Source organism: Mixophyes fleayi, chromosome 4 (genome assembly GCF_038048845.1).
Source record: "Mixophyes fleayi isolate aMixFle1 chromosome 4, aMixFle1.hap1, whole genome shotgun sequence".
NCBI lineage: Eukaryota > Metazoa > Chordata > Amphibia > Anura > Limnodynastidae > Mixophyes > Mixophyes fleayi.
In genome coordinates this window covers 216,250,921-216,271,841 of record NC_134405.1, presented here as the reverse complement: position 1 = coordinate 216,271,841, position 20,921 = coordinate 216,250,921, and the positions used below count along the sequence as shown (strand labels likewise).

Below are 20,921 nucleotides of genomic sequence, written 5' to 3'. Positions count from 1 at the left end.
TTTACAATTTTCTAATGTTCCAATGTGCCAATGCACTCTCCGGGCAGACTTCTATCAAACAATCCACCATGGAGGATGAAGCCACCTTCCAGGCTTGATTCTGGGAGCAATCATCTCTTCAGAGTTTATGGACAGGACCCAGGTCAAAACAGCAGCACTCACCAAAGTGCCAGAGGCAACCAAAGGCACGAGTTTTGCTCCTCCCAGCCAACTGGAGGTCCTGCAATGGGAACTCAACTCACGAATGGCAGAGAATCTTGTCATTAGGAAAATAATGAATTTGTCCCTCTGGGAATTCTTGTGGCCAACTAAAATAAGTTTGTCAACTTCTTTTTCCATTATTTCACTAGCTGTGCACAGAAAAAGTGCCATGCACCCTGTTCTCTGAGCTCCTGATACTTTCAGCATTTTATTTGGTGCTTTGACTAGGATGCCCAGGATGACTGGTCCATATTTCTTGCATGAGCAGAGTTCTTAAGAACCAAACTGCTGCAGGACTCCATAAGGACTTCCCCAATCTAATTTAACCACAGTTTCCACTTGGCAAAAAGAATGTCTTCCCATGCCATTTCTGGTGTTCCTTTGGTAGAAAAGCACGTGCAGGATATCTAGGGACTATCAACCAAATAAAGGTCTGTGGACCAGAGGAGATGGGAGCTGCCAGTATTCTCAATGTGTGATAAAGTGTGTCTTTCCACATGTAACATCAATTTGAAGGTGCCTAAGTTAATTGATCCGTACCAAATTAGCAGTAAGATAACATCAGTGGCATACAGGTTACAACTGCCACCTTCTTTCTGAATTCACCCGATTTTTCATGTCTCCCTTCTGAAACCAGTGGCGAAGGTCCAGCTTCCAAGATGAAAGATGGTTCTTCATTCAACAGTAAAAGTAGAGGGCCACCACAAATACATCATCCAGTCGAATATTGATGCCCGCAGATCAGGGAGAGGTGTGCAGTACCTGTTGCACTGGAAGGGCTTAGGAATGCTCTTAGATTAAGTTGACTGATATTTTTGCACCTGTTCAGCTTACCAAATTTTTCAGACTGCATCCTGCCAAGCCTAGAGGTGTCTGCTCTTAAAGTGGGAGTCTGCTCCTCACTGATGCAATACCAGCTACAGATCAGTGGTAATTGTTTTAACGCTGCCGTGAACTCCGACAAGCTTGAGACCTACAAAAAAATTCGGATTTCATAAAAAAACTAATATAATATAAACAGACTTAAACGAAAACCGATGCTCCAGATTTCCAATGGCACCGGCATGCAGACAGGCAGTCATTCCGAAGACACAATCTCCGGCACTTCAGTTTGATGTCAGTGCAACCTAGATCAATGTTAATGTAAAGCACCAATGTATGGACCCCGCAGCTTAAGTGGTTAAAGACTTAACCATTGGGGTCCACGTACCTAACCCCTACAGATGACAACTAACTACAACACTATGTTAAAAACCCACACGCCTACCAATCTTTGCATGAGCAAAGCTGGAATTTTGCTTGTTTGATGGTGCTTTAAAAGTCTTGTTTGTTTGCCTGTTTATTGACTACACGTTTGTCCCTCACAATTCTATCTTCTCCACTCCATGGACATCAGCTGTATCATGATGAGTCTCTGATAGTTACCCTTGCCAAGTGGTCTTCTCCAATGTATTATTCTCACCACTGTTTGCAGGTTCATTTGCAATACAACGCACTGTGCTGTATGTCTGTGAATCATGTCCATGCTGTCACACCTTTAAATAGCAAGCACAAAAACCACTATGGCATAGTCATTTATAAAGTTGATTACCATGATTTTTGGTGATTTTTTTTTTTATTATTAGTATTATTATTTTAGTTTAAGAAAACTTAACATTTAATTTAGCAATTTTATTTTGGAGGGTAATACTTTAGGTTAAAACTTTTCTCCAATCCTTTAAAGTATGAACAAATAAAGCATCTTCCATTCACTTGGTACTTTTCTACTAGTACCAATAAAATGCACATCATTTATCAGTTGTAATGAACAAAAATCTGCAGTCTTTGTCAGCCTTTATTGCTGCAGGGCAGAAGAGATTTGTTATTTATGGTGATGGCTATTCTTTTTTTGTGTGTGTTTGTTTTTTAAGGAAATGAAAAGGACAAAAACAAACAGGAAAAGCAAATAAACAGACAATCTATCAAATTATATTTATTGAAGAGAATTTTTAAAAAGTGAGTCTCCTATGGAGACTACAGTTTGAAACAATTGCAGTATGAAAAACAAATGAGATAAATATATTTTCTTGTATGCAAGTTGATCTTTTTTAATTTTTACAGATAAAATAAAGGAAAAATATTAGTTACCCTAAATAAAATAAAAAGTTATAGTTCGGGCCTGCTGGACTTGTAAATGTAAGATCTGGGGACAAAAACAATAAACCCATAATTGATTTATTTAGCTCTAAATAATGAACCCATTTGCTTTAAGAAATAATAATTGTGTGGATTCCAGTGATCATTTAATGTGTTGCACAAAGAAACCGATATACACTGAAAGTTTGTGAATCCTTTAGAATCTTCTGAAATTCTGCAGAAATGTGACCTTAAATGTTCTTCTGAGTCATAAAAATTGATAACGAGAACACCATCAGTTAAATAGAACACAAAAGGATATACTTTTTCATTCAGTTATTCATCAAAGTGGTCCAACATTAAATGTATTTGTCAGAAAAAATATATGAATTTCTAGTATCAGTTCTATTAATTGTGATAATTAGTCAGGTATATTAATCAATGGGATGACATTCAGGTGTCAGTTTGGCTGGCCCTGACCTATATAAACCTGAGTCTTCACTACCAAGCAATCTTGTGAATGCATGTCATCACTCAATCAAAAGAGATTTCTAAGGACCACAGAAAAAGACTTGTTGATGCTGCTCAGGCAGAAGATTTCAAAAGATTTTGGACTTCGTCAGTCCACTGTCAGTCAGATAGTGTACAAATAAAGAAAAGTAAACATGATTGTTACTCTCTCCAGGAGAGTCCAGCAAAAATCACTACAAGAGCAAGATCTATAAAATTCTGGGAGATCTCAAGAACCCCAGTGTAACATCAAAGGATTTACAGGCAACTCTTACACTGGCTAATGTCAGTGCTCATGAATCCACTATCAGGCAAACACTGAATAAGAATAGTGTGAAAGGAAGAACTACTTTCCCAGATATGCATTGCTGCCCATTTTAAGTTCTCTAAAGACAGCCTGTATTAGCCAGAAGACTGGAAGAATTCTCAGTGGATGAATGAGTCTAAAATAGAACATTTTGACTTAAATGAGAAACATTATGTTTGACGAAAACCAAACAATGCATTCTAACATAAGAACCTCATCCCAACCATGAAACACTGTGGTGGTCGTATTGTACTGTCGGCCTGTTTTGCTGCCATAGGACCAGGATTTGCCACCATTGGTGGAACTATGAATTCCAGATTGTACCATCAAATTCTACAGGAGAATTTCACGGTGTCTGTCCATGAACAGAAGCTCAACAGAGGGTGGATCTTACAGCAAGACAACAACCCTAAACACACAAGTCAGTCTACAAAAAATGGTTGAAGTAGAAGAAATTTCACATTTCTGATCAAATCTTATTGGTTGTTGTAGCCTTCCTGCATTACTTAATAACCATATATGGTAATAAGATTAGTAGATTATGATAATATACGCAGTCTGAACACTCGCTTTAAATGTATATACAGCATGCTTACAATTTTCAGGTCATCCATGTCCATAATTTCATTATAAAACTTTTCAGACTTCTGTGCGCTTTTTGGAACTGCATAATCTCCAAAGAAAAGATTGCGCATATCATCATCCTGTATCTCTCTCCCGATCACTAGATGAGTGAAGAGGTTGGTCATTTTCTCTTTAAATTGAGACTGTACAACATTCTAAAGAAACAAAGGAGAAAGAAAAAGAATGTTATAATATTTATTACTGATATTAACTGATCTTTAGTTCAATTCAGGCTTTATAATAGTAGTCACACTAAGAATAGGCATTTTGCACTTGTATAGTCTTGTACAGTGCAGTATTTTTTATTATATTACCATTGACCTTTCTGTCACATGTTAATATTTTAATTTATGTGCATGACATTCAACAATCCCTTGGTGGTTTTTTCAGATGTATAACAAGGCAAAACAAGTAAACACATCACATATACTTCCAGCCTATTTATTTTTTTATATATGTATACCGATGTTAGCAAGTTTACATAAAAACATAGTAGTGATATTATTTTCTAATATTTCCGAATTGCAAGCACTGGATAAAAGCACTAATAGGACGTTTTTATACTCCACATACTGAAAATGGGTTGCTATGTAATCTAGTAACCAGCTATACACAAAACGGACATTGAATGTACTAGTTGTTCCCATTAAGTGTGTGGATTTGATGTAATCTGTCACTTTCAGCTGTTTCACTGTGAAACAGTAAATCATTTTCTGTGTATAAAATGATGCATTTGTAGTTTCAGGAAGAATATAAGAAATCCATTTCAATTTCTTATATTTGTCTTGCCTCACAATTATATGTTTAGTCAGTATTGCACAGTAATAAAGAACACCATATATTTTCTCACAAAATGGAGGTCAGCTCTGTAATACTCTAATAATAAGGTGGACTTATTTTAGACAGGCTCTAATCCCGTTTGTAGCAGAGTTGCTAACCCTTCAATTTACTTGAAGGAGTATTTCTTAAAAAATACCCTCAGATTTTTATTGACACATTGTGTATGTAATAAAAAAAATGGATTTTATAAATTAAATTGGGAGACATGTTTTAAACAAGGCAGATCAGAAATGACAGAAGTTTGATCAGGGTTTGATTAAGGGTTCGGGCTGCCCCAGGCTAGTAAACTCGAAGTGCCCCTTCGCCTTCCACACCTTAAAGCTCATTCTTAATTTAAAATCCCACTCATAAGCCACCCCATCCCCAATCAATGAATATGATCCTGTGTGTTCGAAACTCAACTCCACTTAGCTTTCTAAATGGGTCACAGCAATCTTTGCCACTCATTAAGTTTTCGTTAAAATAAGATCTGTATAGCAAAGCAGAAGCATGAACGAGCACTACTGACGGCTAGATTTACTAAACTGCGGGTTTGAAAAAGTGGAGATGTTGCCTGTGACAATCAATCAGATTCTAGCTTTCATTTATTTAGTGAACTCTACAAAATGACAGCTAGAATCTGATTGGTTGCTACATCTCCACTTTTTCAAACCTGCAGTTTAGTAAATATACCCCTGAGTGTGAAGATGTAAAGGTGGAGGGGGATGTCATCCATGCGCTTAGCGCCTATCTCTATCCTTGTCTTTCCTACTCACTTATTCTCAAGGAACCACCCAAGGGTGAATCATGGGGTCTGATTCGTGTATCTGACGATTTTGAGCATATCATACGCAAAATCACTCTGTTTTCTGGACAGGTGCCAGTAAGCGCGGCCCTGTCCGCTCCATGTCCGAACGCAAAGGACACTTACTACAGCCTAATTTTGGGAAAGGGGCGTTTTGCCATAGTCAATGTATAGTAAGGGTGTGCCACACACAAGCACACGCAGCCCTGTCCAAATCAAGCTTTGGGCATCTCAAAGTTACTTGTTTGTCGATATCTCTTGCTCCTGCTACAGGGCTATACTAAGTCCTGATCAGTAGTGATGATAGCTTTGTATGCATGCTATGACATGTGTTTACAATCAGAAGCAACTGTAACAATGTATTTTATGTTCAGCAGACATTAAGAACATCCTAATAAATGTATTGCATGGGGGAAAATTATTTGAAAAAAACAACACTTTTTCTTCTGGAGTTCACAGTTCCATGTGCTCGTGGTGAATGGCAGAGCTTGCAGGACAACTTTGCAGGTCATTACTCTGTCCTGCCCACCACCTACTATGGATTTTCCCAGACGCACACTGCACTTTTTCTACATGCCCCCAATCACAGAAGGTTGGGTGGTTTGTTTCTACTCCTCCCTCACCCATTCTGTACTAGAGGGACCTATAAATAAGGCACCTAACACTGTAGAGGAAATGTAGTGTATTTATATTGAAGTGGACTTTTAATAGTGGTAGCATGAAAATGTAGAAGTGGCAGTAGGAAAAATGTATATATACATATACATACTTGCTTGGTGTTCTGAAGATGATCTGTAGTTATCCACGTACATGGAGCTAATAAAGTAGAGACACTGGTGGCTCCTATCTCATGGTGGTAACCCAGTTTTTTTTATATGTAAAGCCCAGGTGTACGCAGTCCCGGGAATGTTTTATGGAAAGTGGGAGCAGAACAAGTGAGATGAGTATAGAAAGAGATAGAAGCAAAGTTGAAATTAATAGCACAGCATGTGTCAACTGGAAGAAGAGAGCTTAGAGTGTAGCTGATCCTGTGTAAAAATTAGAATCTTAGAGCATGGGTACACGCTGAGATATATGTGGTCTCTAGAGTAGAGAACTGGAAAATATTAGCCAATGGGAAAAACAAAGGACTGATTAGAAGACACAGTGGGGGTTAGGGGAAAGATGAGTATTACCCAAAAGCCACAGAATATGAAGAGAGTAGTGAGCATACACGTTAAGCAGGTGATTATCAACTCTTAGGACTAGTGAAGCCACTGTCTCACATTAAGCCCAATGAGTTGGAGTGATGATTTGGATGAATATAATGCATGATCCAGATGTGTTGCAACAATATATTCCATCGGACCTCATAGAGTTAAGAGTAAATGTAGCTAGAAGGGACAATTTTGAACCTTGGCAAACAAGTGGAGGGGACCAAATTTAAAATGTGCAGATAGCTTTAGACCTAGTTCAAATCTAGTTACTGTGATTAAGGTGAACATAAAACACTGTATTTATGGTCATGTAAATAAATGCATAGTAGTTTATTCACCACAGAAGATGACCTGGTACCTATTATTTCCAGCAACTATGTACACCACTCCATGTGCCTCCTATATATCACACCTAATCTAACCCATATAAAACAGAATTGAAAGAGATTGAGAGATTTAGCTACACAGCCAGGTGGTGAGCCTAAGGTTAATACCAGTTAAGAGTCATGGATGACACACTACACCACTCCACAAAGAGAACATTGGTTGCATTTTTTTTTTTTTTACATTGCTGTATAACTTCAACAGACGGTCAAAGTAACATTGCAGGTTAGTAAGAGATAATTTTAGTTATGGTTTCTATAGCTACCGACATGTCTCCCTGTTCCTTGCTTGTCACAGAAAACTTCTGGGTCTAAACTAGAGATGGGCGGGCTCGGTTCCCCGAGAACCAAACCCACCTGAACTTTACCTATCCGAGTACCGAGACGAGCAGGCTCGGTACTCTCCCGCCCGCTCGGATTCCAAATCAAGGCCGAACGTCATTGTGACATTGTCAGATCTCGGTGCTCGGTTCTCGCAATATTTGAAAATTTTAAATACCTACCTCCACAGCAATCCATCGCCATTTGACAGAGGGAGAGAGCAGGGTGTAGTCACAGGCTGATTAGAGCAGGGACAGAGAATACAATTCTGATAACAATTCTGATTGATTACAATTCTGATAACAATTGATAGAGAAGAGAGGAGGATAGAGGAGTATTTTTTTCAATATTTGGCACTACAAGTGCTTTGGGGTGTCCCCCATTCTTTTGCATTAATATTTCTGGCTGTCAAAAGTCCTGTTTGTCAGCAATCTTAAAAATTATTTTTAGCACTCTCAAGTGCTTTTGGGGTGTCCCCCATTGTTTTGCATTAATATTTCTGGCTGTCAAAAGTCCTGTTTGTCAGCAATCTTAAAAATTATTTTTAGCACTCTCAAGTGCTTTTGGGGTGTCCCCCATTCTTTTGCATTAATATTTCTGGCTGTCAAAAGTCCTGTTTGTCAACAATCTGAAAAATTATTTTTAGCCCTCCAAGTGCTTTTGGGGTGTCCCCCCATTCTTTTGACAGCCAGAAATATTAATGCAAAAGTACTATTTTTCAGCAGTATCTAAAACAATTTGTAGCACTACAAGTGCTTTGGGCTCATAATGGATTCAAAGCAGTCCACATATGAGCAGAATGAGCAACCAGGTTATGTCACCAGTCCTGATGGTAGTGTTCCCAGTACGTCGTCTGGGAAAGGCGATGTCAAACTACACAGTCTTTTGAAATCAGTCAAAAAAACACACACCCCCCAAAAAAAAAAAATTACCATGTTGAAGGGAAAAAGAAGTGTAACTGAGAAAAAGTTAACTGCCGATAAAAAAAAAATTGCCAACATGTCATTCTACACACGCAGTGGCAAAGAAAGAATGAGGCCTTCGCCTTTCTCTATTAGTGGCAGATCAAAAAATGTTACTGAGCCTTCTTCTTGTACACGTGAGAAGGCAAAACAAAGTAATTTGGAGTCTAAAAGTGGTGCACAAGTACTGTTACAGGTGAAAGCCGAGCTGCAAGAAAACAGTAAGGCATTAGAGGATAATGTATGCTCTGAATCAGAAATGACACCAATCCCTGTGGAGAGTCCATCCACCAGTGGTATGTCTAATCGTGAACATTCTGTTAGTGACAGTGTACCCATAAAGAAGGTTCCTTTCAGCAGTTCTGCTGATGTGTGATACACCAATTGAGGATGCCACTTTTGAATTAGAAGAGGATGAGGGGGAGATTTGTGTAGGTGACGAGGGCACTAATGATGATGTTGATGAGGATGATGCAGACAGATACCAAATTGCCTTTATCAATTTCTATTTATATTCTAGACTCTATAATGGCTGAATAGTTTTCTATTTTACTCCTAGTGGAGAGGGGGTCTGATGCAGACAGATACCAAACTACCTTGGTCCATTTATTTTTACTTTCTAATTCCACAGCCTATGCAGGCTGCTTTTTTTTCTATTCAACTACAAGTGGAGGGCGGGGGGGGGGGGGGCATAGATAGCTACCAAACTACCTTGGTCCATTTATTTTTACTTTCTAATTCCACAGTCTATGCAGGCTGCTTTTTTTCTATTCAACTTCAAGTGGAGGGCGGGGGGGGGGGGGGGGGGGGGGGGGGCATAGATAGTGTCCAAACTACCGTGGTCCATTTATTTTTTACTTTCTAATCCCACAGTCTATGCAGGCTGTTTTTTTTCTATTCAACTACAAGTGGAGGGTGTAATATACACCCAAAGACGATGGCTACATTGCCAATAATCAAAGATGGAGGAGGTAGACAACCAGGTTTGTCTGTATAATTTGCAGGCAAGTGTTCACATTAAGGACGGCCTACCAGGGATTAAACTGTTTTTGTCATAATTTATTAGCTTTAGAATTACCTCACTTATCCAAGAAACTAGTGGAGCACTAAATTAGGTAAAATGGCAAAACAAAACCAAACAAAACCAAAACCAAAACACGCAAAGGCAGTTTTGCAAAACCAAAACCAAAACACGACGGTAATCCAGATCCAAAACCAAAAACAAAACCAAAACACAGGGGTCAGTGAACATCTCTAGTCTAAACCCCTGAGCTCTTTTCTGTTGTTTAAATGCATTCCACTTGTTTGATAAACTACCTCTGCTACAAGTGGTGAAGAACAGTGATTAGTGGTAACCACATTTTTATAGGAGGCTAACTTTGTGTTGCATATTTTTTTGTACTTAAAAGCCCCTTCAACTTGCACATAAATTTGTTTTCAAATGTTATTAGTAGCTCTTTTATGTAAGTACACTTGTATTTTAGTTCTAATGATTCACTAATGTAATAAGGGCAAATTAGAAAAGTAAGCGCACACCTAGACAATTACTGTCATGTGCCATTACACAAAATAATTCGATATATGAGCTGTGCACAAAAAAACCCCACTTTTTATGACATAAGAACAGGTTTTACTATTAGTAAATAGGCTAATTGTTCCGTAGATTTATTCCACCCTCTTTGATTTAATTGTTATTAGCAGAATCGGTAAGTGGAACTACTTATTGCCTTGATGTGCAGGAATGGTGTTTGCAGATTAAAAACAACAGCATCCTCTGACATTCTTACTGGCTTGCAACAGCTTCTGTAATATAAGGAGCTTCCTAGTACTTGGCATTATGATGTACAGAAATATGCTGCTAATTATGAAGACTGCATTCTGTAGCCATAAATGTCAGTGTTTTCGAAATTTAATTAGTATCTGTAAAGATTTTTTTCAAGTGACTCATTTAGTCAATTCGCAAGAACAGGACGCATTAAGTTAATTGTCTTCAACATAGTAGTTTGTAAGTTATAGTGGAGAATCATTTAGCTTCATAGCTGCACTGGTTGCTTAACACACAAGTAAGCACAGCTAACAAAGCCCCCAGTTAAATTGAGTTTTATGCCTCCTCCTGAAACATGTTGGACCCTGGATAATACCAGCTCACTGCTTTATAATGTTTAACTCAAGATGATTCATCCACAAGTTGGGAAATAGGTTTACAGACTCAGAAGAATGCATATCTAGAGGTATATATTTTTCTCACAACAGTTGCAGCGAACTATATAAACATGGCTTGGCTGTGCTCATCCGTACAGTTAACCAAGATGCAAAATCCCCTGGTGCTTTGGCAGAACAGGTACATTCTTCTTTTATGATCAATTCCCCTGCTTGTACAGAACATGAATAATTAGAGAGCAGATGCCATACCTTTCATTTTACAAAGCACTACTGGCTGTGAGGACAATCTTTGTTAAATGGCTTGCCAGAGCAGCACTGCTCTTGAAGTATAATTATGAAAGGCTAGGGTATGAATATTGCACATCATGCCTGAATAAACAATGCTACATATATCAGAGGCTCAACCTGCTCACCTAGTTGTCACAACATTAATATTAACTAGCAGCTGTGGTTTTCCACATCAAATGTGTAATCATTTTAATTGGGTGATGCCCAAAGTCAGTTGTCCAAAGTGAAAAACGACAACCTATTTTCCAAGTGGATAATGATATTATATATATATATATATATATATATATATATATATATATATATATATATATATATATATATTTATTTAGGAATCATTTATGGAAAGAGAGTCAGATTATCAGGACTATGAAGATTTCAGCTTAAAATGTTGTGGAATTACAGAATAAAATGCTTTTGAAAATGTAATGCAATGCATTGAACAACACACAATAAAGAACTGCTTTCACACATACTATTTATTGCAACTGCTTTCACACATACTATTTATTGCATAATGTTTTGGCTGAGTGTGGTTGGCATACTTACCTATATAATTTCGGCTGTATTAGTTATAATAACTACGTTTTGTGTGATTTTATGCTGACACATAAATCATATACTATAAACAAATTAGACATTTTACAAATTTTACATAAACCGTATTTGAAAATGGACCAATTCCACTTACTATACCCCTCCACACACAGGAGCTATATTAAAAAAAATTATTCTATCAGCAAGAATAATAATAATATAAGCAGTACTGTAGCAAATGTTAATGGGTGCACAACTCTTTAGATGAGTCCAAAAACAAATGTGCTGCCCATTTGTGGTTTAAATTTACAGTGCACTGACTTGGTGCCTGAGTGCATGGCAAAAGGTGACCACACACATAACCAGAAAAACCTAATTACTGTCCAGTTTGAACATATATGTAGGTGACCAAATTGAACAAGATTTGTCTTTTTGGCACTGGGTCTGTATGGCCAGATGTCTGGTAGCTTCACTGGGGTCAAATCGTGTGCCCAAAGGACGACGGCAGACACAGGCTGCTAGCTCTCTGATCACATTTTTCAACATGAGTGATAAGATTACAAATGCTTTTGACTAGATTATAAGTGGTTATCGGGCTTCTATTCAGGTGAAATATTATGCAATACCAGATCAGATTGTGTGACTAGCACTGTGTGCGCCCAGCATTAAGTGCTATGAAATAACTGCAGGCACGCAGCCAAATAAAGTATAACTGCTAGGTTACATTCCTCATAACTCTAGGCCCCTTTGGTTTGACTTCTCCTCTCTCCACTTTGATGCAGAGCTTCCAAAGTCCATTTAATTCAATTTGTATAAAACAAATGAATATTGTCACACGGTGCTCATTCGGCTTCCATAACCGAAGACTAAGACACTCACCTGTCCCTCATTAAACAGACTTCAGCTCCTAGTGTTGGATCTGCACATGCACAGACCTAGTACTTGTCTGTCTGTAGCAAGATTCCTATTGGTTCCTGGTTCTGGCTCTAAACTTGAAAAGGCACTTCCTCCCTTTCCTCGGGGCCTGTTGATCAAGTTACCTGTCTGATTAGGATCCTGCCTATTCCCTGTGCCTCCACCTGGATCATCAGTGCCTCTGCTGTGTGTTGCTGTTCTACGGGCTATACTGCTCAAGCTGCACCTGTCTCGCTGTGTTGCTGTTTCATGGGCTATACTGCTCAAGCTGCACCTGTCTCGCTGTGTTGCTGTTTCATGGGCTATACTGCTCAAGCTGCACCTGTCTCCGCTGTGTTGCTGTTTCATGGGCTATACTGCTCAAGCTGCACCTGTCTCGCTGTGTTGCTGTTTCATGGGCTATACTGCTCAAGCTGCACCTGTCTCCGCTGTGTTGCTGTTCCACGGGCTATACTGCTCAAGCTGCACCTTTCTCCGCTATGTTGCTGTTCCACGGGCTATACTGCTCAAGCTGCACCTGTCTCCGCTGTGTTGCTGTTCCATGGACTATACTGCTCAAGCTGCACCTGTCTCCACTGTGTTGCTGTTCCATGGGCTATACTGCTCAAGCTGCACCTGTCTCTGCTGTGTTGCTGTTCCACGGGGTATACTGCTCAAGCTGCACCTGTCTCCGCTGTGTTGCTGTTCCATGGACTATACTGCTCAAGCTGCACCTGTCTCCACTGTGTTGCTGTTCCATGGGCTATACTGCTCAAGCTGCACCTGTCTCTGCTGTGTTGCTGTTCCACGGGGTATACTGCTCAAGCTGCACCTGTCTCCGCTGTGTTGCTGTTCCATGGACTATACTGCTCAAGCTGCACCTGTCTCCGCTGTGTTGCTGTTCCATGGACTATACTGCTCAAGCTGCACCTGTCTCCACTGTGTTGCTGTTCCACGGGCTATACTACTCAAGCTGCACCTGTCTCCACTGTATTGCCGTTCCACGGGCTGGACCGCTTAAGCTACACTTGTCTCCCCTGTGTCGCTGCTACACGGGCTGTGCTGCTCAAGCTACATCTGACGGTGCTGTGTTAACGCTCCACGGGCTGAACTACTCAAGCTACATCTGTCTCCGTTGGGTCACAGCTCTCCAGGCTTCTCTGCTCAAATCACTCCAACTCTTACTGTCGTGCTGCCTGGCTCATCTACTCTGCATCTGTCTCTGTGACTCGGTTGCATTACAGGTCATATTATTTAAGCTGCTTGATCTCATCTACTTCTGTTGGCTGAACCATTCCTGCTGCACTGTTATCCATGTACATAGTTGTACTATGGGGTATTCCACTTTGGCTGCACTTATCGTTATTACTTTGCTGGCTGGACTGTTACCTCTCTTATCGTGCTTCCATAATTGTGGTTCCAAATCCCTAAGCTGCATTTGTCATTACCATACTGCTGCTGGACTGTCCATGCAATTTCTACTATTGAATGTGCCGTTATATTACAAAAGCTATATTCCTTCTTGTTACGCTGCTAGTGGAATGGTTCACACTGCCATTTGATCTCCTTGTGTCAATATACTAAGACTGTTCTGTTCAACCTCTAATCATCATTAAACCGCTGATTGTATTGTTCATCCTGCATCTGTCTTCACTCCGCTGTTTGGTCTTAGAACTTACATCTCAACATCATCAGTGTGTCTATATATCATTTACAAGCCACTCCCCTGGGACCTTGCCTAACACTCCTGGTAGGGACCGCGACCTGCGGGCGAACGCTGCTAAACCCAAGTCACCTTGTGGTGACCCCTGGTGAAGACCATTCATCCGTTAGACTCCGCGCCCTGCTAGGAGTCACATCTAGTTGGGCAGATCCAAGAGTCCAGAGTACCAAAGCGTGACAAATATATTCTACCAGTAGAGTGATTTTATTTATACTGACAGGCACATGTGCCCCATCATACCCAGCCCCATAGCTCTGGAGAAGCACAAACAATCCATAAATAGAGAAAAACAAAAAACAAAAATATTGAATTACAAGAAATATAAGTTGTAGCCTGCAGCTGTGCTGGATTATATTAGTTCCTATGTGGCCTTTCTGCAAAGCCAGGCCTGATGGCAGTCATAAACTGCCCTCTATAAACAACATTTTGTTGTGCAACTATAGTTTTTTTTTATTTTTACAGAATTGTGATTATTATTGTCATTGATTTGTGAGGAACAACAGTACTGGAGAGTGAGAAAAGCAGAGCATATGAAAACATACCAAGTAGACAAAACAAATGCAGACATGAAAACAAGTGTAGGGAGGGTTTGCTCGGGAGTTGACAATCTAGTAGAAAAAGGAAAGAGGAGTCAGTGCGGCTCAGAGTGGAGATTGGGGAAGGACCGAGAATACAACATTATGTGTGTATGTAGTGGTAGGGTAGGCTCTAATAAAGAAGTGAATTTTCCCAATGAGTTGAAAGATTTGAAGGCTGAGACACAGTGTCAACATGATTGGCATTCCATGGTAATCGAATTCCAAAATTACAATGTAATAATATTTGCAGTTTTTTTAAAATAATGTTAGTTTAACATAAAACATTTATTAAATGGTTATCTATTGTACAGTCAATATAGTTTTAAAATGGTATATGTTCTTATAAGAAGAAAAATAAAAATAATACAAGCCATTGTTTATGAAACACTCAATGGAATTTTCTATACATATATAGATATATATAACCACCCAAACATAAACACATTGTTCTGAGGCTGTGGCTAGATTCTGAAAACCATGCCAGTCTTTAAAGAATATAAATCCATGGTTGAGTAAAAAGGTTCAAAAAATTTTAATGCAGAATTTGCTCCTCAGTTGAAACAGAGTTTTCTGATTTGCTTTGTTGAGAGCACAATCAAAGTGATACTGGGATTGAAGAGTAACCTTTGAGAATACAGAAACATAGAAATAGTTCTCCGCTAGAGAAATCACAGATACATAGCTGCAACCAAGAGTGAGCAGTAGATTGAAATTATGAACAATGTGTTCAAGGGAAAAACAGCCACTAAACTGTACAATGCTTAAAGCTTTATACACCAGTCTATTGTTTTAAATATAATGCCTACAAGGATAATCATTAAGAGTGAAATGTTAAGAACCACATCATTAAATAATATCAAACTCAACAAACTAGGTGAAAAATGAAATACACAGGTACTCAAATGAGAAACAGATTTGAAATTTGTATCATTCTGCAAATTCTTATTTCGCAGCTGTAAACATTTTCTAAATATCTGAATATCTATTTACATTACAATTACATTTAACACATTAACTAAGAAACCCAAAATAACAGGAGTCTGGGCGTTTATTTTACTAAGCTGCACATAACAGTATTTTTAGGCCTAGACAACTTACACGGATCAGCCACAACATTAAACCCACCTACAAAATATCATGCATGGACTCCACAAGACCACTGAAGATGTCCTGTGGTATCTGGCACCAAGATGTTAGACCATTGTGTAGGTGAAATAGTTCTCTGGTTGTTCTTCCTTGGACCACTTTTGGTAGGTACTAACCACTGTTTATCAGGAACACTTCACAAGACCTGGGGGTAAATGTATTATACTCCGATATTTTCAAGTCTGCGCCCCTTTAAATTTTAGCTGTAAACTCGCCGATTTCCGGCGACTTGAAAAAATCGGAGTGTAATACATTTACCCCCTGATGTTTTGGAGATGCTCTGAACCAGTCGTCTAGCTATCACAATTTGGCCCTTGTCAGAGTCGCTCAGATCCTTACACTTTCACATTGTTCCTGCTTCCAACACATCAACTTCAAGAACTGACTGTTCATTTGCTGCTTAATATATCCCACCCCATGACAGGTGCCAATGTAACAAGATAATCAATGTTATTCACTTCACTCATCAGTGGTTTTAATATTATGATTTTTCGGTGTATGTGGTTAATTTTAGTGAGCTAAATGATGAATATGTAATGGATATTATGTTGCTGAACAGTTGTGATGTAATAAAAGTACAAAAGCATCTGTCTGGGTAGGTGATCACAACACAGGTGCCCATTCTACACCTCTTTCTCACTATTATTTAATTATTAGAAAATACAGTAAACCAGCAAAAACATCTCCCTAAGTTCATATGAATATATAGCATCCCCTTATACAAAATCCACTTTATCTCTTAAAATAAGCACCATTGATAGTTTTCCATGATTTAAGGAATTTTATTTGATCAAAAAAAGGTTAACATTAAAGAGAAAGTTGTCGTGATCAAGGAGTACAGCTGTATCTAATATTAGCAAATTACATAAATCAGCAACAAATCAGTGTTACAGTGTTATATTCAGATAAATGAATCAATGTGTTCCAAATACATCCAATTGTTTTAAATATAAATGTAACTGCATAGAGACATCTGGGAGGAATCTATTTGCAGTGCATATGGAGAAGGCAATTATATAGGATGGTCTTTGAATTTTGATTTAATGGTCATCGGTATTAGATTTTTGTGTACTATCATGTAACCAGTGACACTAAGAACATCGATTTGAGTTCCCAAAATCTAAGTGTTTTCTAAATGCTTAGGATTAGTCTGATATCTTAAGTCTTACTTGCACCTCTTTTTAGAGTCTCATAAAAATTAATAACCCAAAGGTTAAAACAGCCTTGGTTTATCAAGTTTTTTAAGCCACATAAAATAGTAAACCAGAGGGGCTTTCATTTCAACTTAAAGGTCACATGCCATGAGCAATAATAAATACATTTCTGCTGCATCTATTGTGTGCTTCAACCTTTTCATCCTGTCATTTAGACAGTAAAATACCTAACTCCTACACACAGCTGATAAGGCCATTAAAATGTGTGTGATAGAAGCAGATATATTTCAAAGGAGGAAGTGAAGAGGATTGTTTTTTTTCTGGGACATAAGGATGTAAAACAGATCATTTTAAAGGCAGACAAACATGGCTCTATGTGTTAATTAATTTAATTTAATATTTTTATACAAATAGATAATACATTGCACATTCATGGTCATAAGGAGTCCAGGTTGGTGCTGCAGCAGAAAGAAAGAAGAGGATAATCCACATTTAGGTGAGTATTAAAGTGGTAAAAGAGGGTGTGTGGGAGTTTTTATCTTAAATCATCATAATCTATTTATCTAGTGCCACTAATTTCACAGCGCTGTACAGAGAACTCACACACACCAGTCCCCATTGGAGCTTACAATCTAAATTACCTAGCATACCTACGCACAAACCGAGATAGATTAAGGTCAATCTAATAGCAGCCAATCTACCTACCAGTATGTTTTTGGAGTGTGGGAGGAAACCAGAGCACCTGGAGGAAACCCACGCAAACACAGGGAGAACATACAAACTCCCCACAGAGTTAAATAAAGTTAAATAAAGACTTTTAGCACAGTGTCCGTGTGGTTATTTTACATTATTCTTTTGCTGGTGCACTACAGGTCCCAGGGGGTCCTATATTGTCAGGGCATGCTGGTGCTTGTAGTTCTATAAACACCAGCATGCTGTGGCAACCATGGGTATGTGGGCACTTGTAGTTCTACAAGTGCCAGCATACATAAACAGTTTGGGGTTGCCTGGGCTTGCTGGGTCCAGTAGTTTACTAGTCCCAGATTATATGCTGCTCAGATTAAAAACACCTGTGGGTAGAAGGTTGGCATGCTAGGCCAAAAATGGTCAGGCACAACCTTCAGACAGTGCCAAGAACCAGCGCTTCTGAGTAAATATAAAGAAACAAAAGCCTCCCACATCAAACAGTAATTATTTTCCCTTTGTTACAAAAAAATTCTAGTGGTGCATGCCCATTTTTTAGACAAAGTATATTAGAAATTGCTCATGAAAGAGCATCCTTGGCCATATCGTAGGACAATTACTTTGAATTGTGCTCTAACAACATTATTATTCAGTTACCCTAGTGCATCAGTTAAAGTATAACATTTATTTAATAACAAAAATGATTGTGCTCACTTTAGAAAGAATTTGAGCATGCATAGCATATTTCAGACATGTACATAAGTGACCGCCATCTTTATTAAGGACAGTCTGTCTAGTGTTTTAATACTAAAAATGCTACTACATTACTTGTATCAACTGACCCTTAATATACTTTTAACTTTGTATACAACTATTGTTAATACCTTACACTATATGTGTTCTTAGGAAAGATTATATTTTCTGCGGTGCCATCTTATATTGGGAAAATAACAGTAAATCACCATACCATATGTAATATAAAAATATTGTATACAGCAGTGGTTCCCAAACTTTTGCAGTTCGCGGCACCCTTAGAGTCTCCAAATTTTTTCAAGGCACCCCTCCAAAATAATTACTGAACAGTCCTGTTTTAGAGGTAGTTGGGTCAAAAAGTTGTAATAAGTATTTAGGTCACGACAGAAATACTTATTTAGTTGTATGCAAAAATGCCCCTCTGCATCCAGGCACACTGCCCCCTCTGCATCCAGGCACACTGCCCCCTCTGCAACCAGGCACACTTCCCCCTCTGCATCCAGGCACACTGCCCTCTCTCATGTTGCCCCCTCTGCCCTCTGTCACGCTGGTCCCCTCCTCTGCCCTCTCTCACGCTGTCCCCCTCCTCTGCCCTCTCTCCCCTCCTCTGCCCTCCTCCTCTGCCATATGTCCCCCTCCTCTGTCCCCCTCCTCTGCTCTCTGCCCCCCTCCTCTGCCCCCCTCCTCTGCCCTCTGCCCCCCTCCTCTGTCCCCCTCCTCTGCCCTCTGTCCTCCTGGTCTGCCATCTGTCCTCCTCCTCTGCTCTCTGTCCTCCTCCTCGGCCCTCTGTCCCCCTCCTCCTCTGCCCTCTGTCCCCCTCCTCCTCTGCCCTCTGTCCCCCTCCTCCTCTGTCCTCTGTCCCCCTCCTCCTCTGTCCTCCTGGTCTGCCCTCTGTCCTCCTCCTCTGCCCTCCTCCTCTGCTCTCTGTCCCCATCCTCTGCTCTCTGTCCTCCTTGTCTCCCATCTGTCCTCCTCCTCTGCTCTGTCCTCCTCCTCTGCCATATGTCCTCCTGGTCTGCCCTCTGTCCCCCTCCTCCTCTGCCCTCGGTCTGCTCTCTGTCCTCCTCCTCTGCCCTCTGTACCCCTCCTCTGCCCTCTGTCCCCCTCCTCTGTCCTCTGTACTCCTGGTCTGCCCTCTGTCCTCCTGGTCTGCCCTCTGTCCTCCTCCACTGCCCTCTGTCCCCCTCCCCCTCTGCCATCTGTCCCCCTCCTCCTCTGCCCTCTGTCCCCCTCCTCCTCTGCTCTGTCCTCCTCCTCTGCCCTCTGTCCTCCTCTGCCCCGCGCCAGGTGCCATGCAAAAAAAAAAGAAAGAAGACAGAAACTTACCAATCCGCGCGGCGCCGGGACCCAGCAGCCTCCTCTCCCGCAGCTGTCACTGAATGACGTCAGTGACAGCTGCGGGAGAGAGGAGGCTGCTGGGTCCCGGCGCCCGGCGGATTGGTAAGTTTCTGTTTTCTTTCTTTTGTTTTTGCCTGGCCCACGGCACCCCAGTGACAGCGCCGCGGCACCCCTGGGAGCCACGGTGCACACTTTGGGAACCGCCGGTATACAGCATAAAGGACATATTCCTGTTCATGAACATTATACATAACAATATCCATCTACCCATATTAAAAAAAAGTACTGTAACCATTGTTTACTAAAAATGTATTAAACAATGTATATATGTTGAATAATAAATGTTAAATAATAATTCATATAAACGGGGCAATCTCAAATACATAATTTAAGCCTTTTGGCATCAGAGGATGTAGTGTAAATATTCAAAGTATCTCTCTCTCACAGATAAGACTTTTCATACATCAATTTAGTCAATTGCTTTAAATGTGAGGAATAGAGTCATGATGGATTGAAAAATGTTTAAAACGTGAATAGAGTAAAACTTTATTCTTTATATTTCTAATGTTTTGTTATATTCTGATTGCCAGGTTACATTTGGTTTTACCATTGCATTTCAACCCACAAGCATAGTCTAATAGATAAAATATGGATGTTATCATGCAGTTAGATACAGTATTAATTTTATGAGTCAGTAAAGGTTCTTCTTTGGGCAATGGCAACTTTGCACTCATTACAATGGTTGCATCTAGAAAATCCAGAGGTGTCTTGAAAGATAAAAAAAAATAATTTTTGTATCATTATTTTTGACATTAAGTGCACTTAGGGGCGTATTCAATTGTTTGCCGTGACCGCCGAAAAGCGAGCGCGTTAAAACTATTACCGTTTATACGGTAATTACTCGCTCAATTTCAGCTCGCAGCTCCCTGAGCAGCGATCTGAAATTGAGAGAGTTAATTACCGTATGAACGGTAATTACGCGCAATATTACCGTATAGACGGTAATAGTTTTCGAGCGCTCGTTTTTCGGCGGTCACGGCAAACAATTAAATACGCCCCTTAGAGTTAGCATGTTTTTGATACTCCTAGATATTTAAAAACGTTATCAGGTTTGCTGGTTATAATTGGTTTTAAAATTGGATCCATGAGTAAAATATCCCAGTGCTTATTCAATATCTTTTGGATATAAACATTCTTGCAATTAAAGTGAGTAATAAATGTGACAGAATCCTTAGAGGGATCATCAGTTCTGTAAATTAACAGGTCATTCCTAACTATTTTCTCAACTCTGTCTTGCCCCTATCCATAAACTGTCTTGTATATGGTATAAGCTGCTGACTCTTTATTGCTACAATTTCTCTTGATACAAGACAATTGAGAGAATGGTATGTTGCTTTTCCACTTTTTCAGATGGCAATTC

The 20,921-nt window shown here is 39.7% G+C and overlaps 1 protein-coding gene across 1 annotated transcript in view; it reads right to left on the bottom strand.

Annotated features, from left to right (window-relative positions):
- Nucleotides 1-20,921, bottom strand: part of LOC142150794 (dynein axonemal heavy chain 3-like) — a 947,133-nt gene that overhangs the window by 312,532 nt on the left and 613,680 nt on the right. Inside the window, 1 exon segment of the mRNA XM_075205980.1 lies at nt 3,730-3,912. Coding sequence (XP_075062081.1) covers nt 3,730-3,912 — 183 coding nt within the window.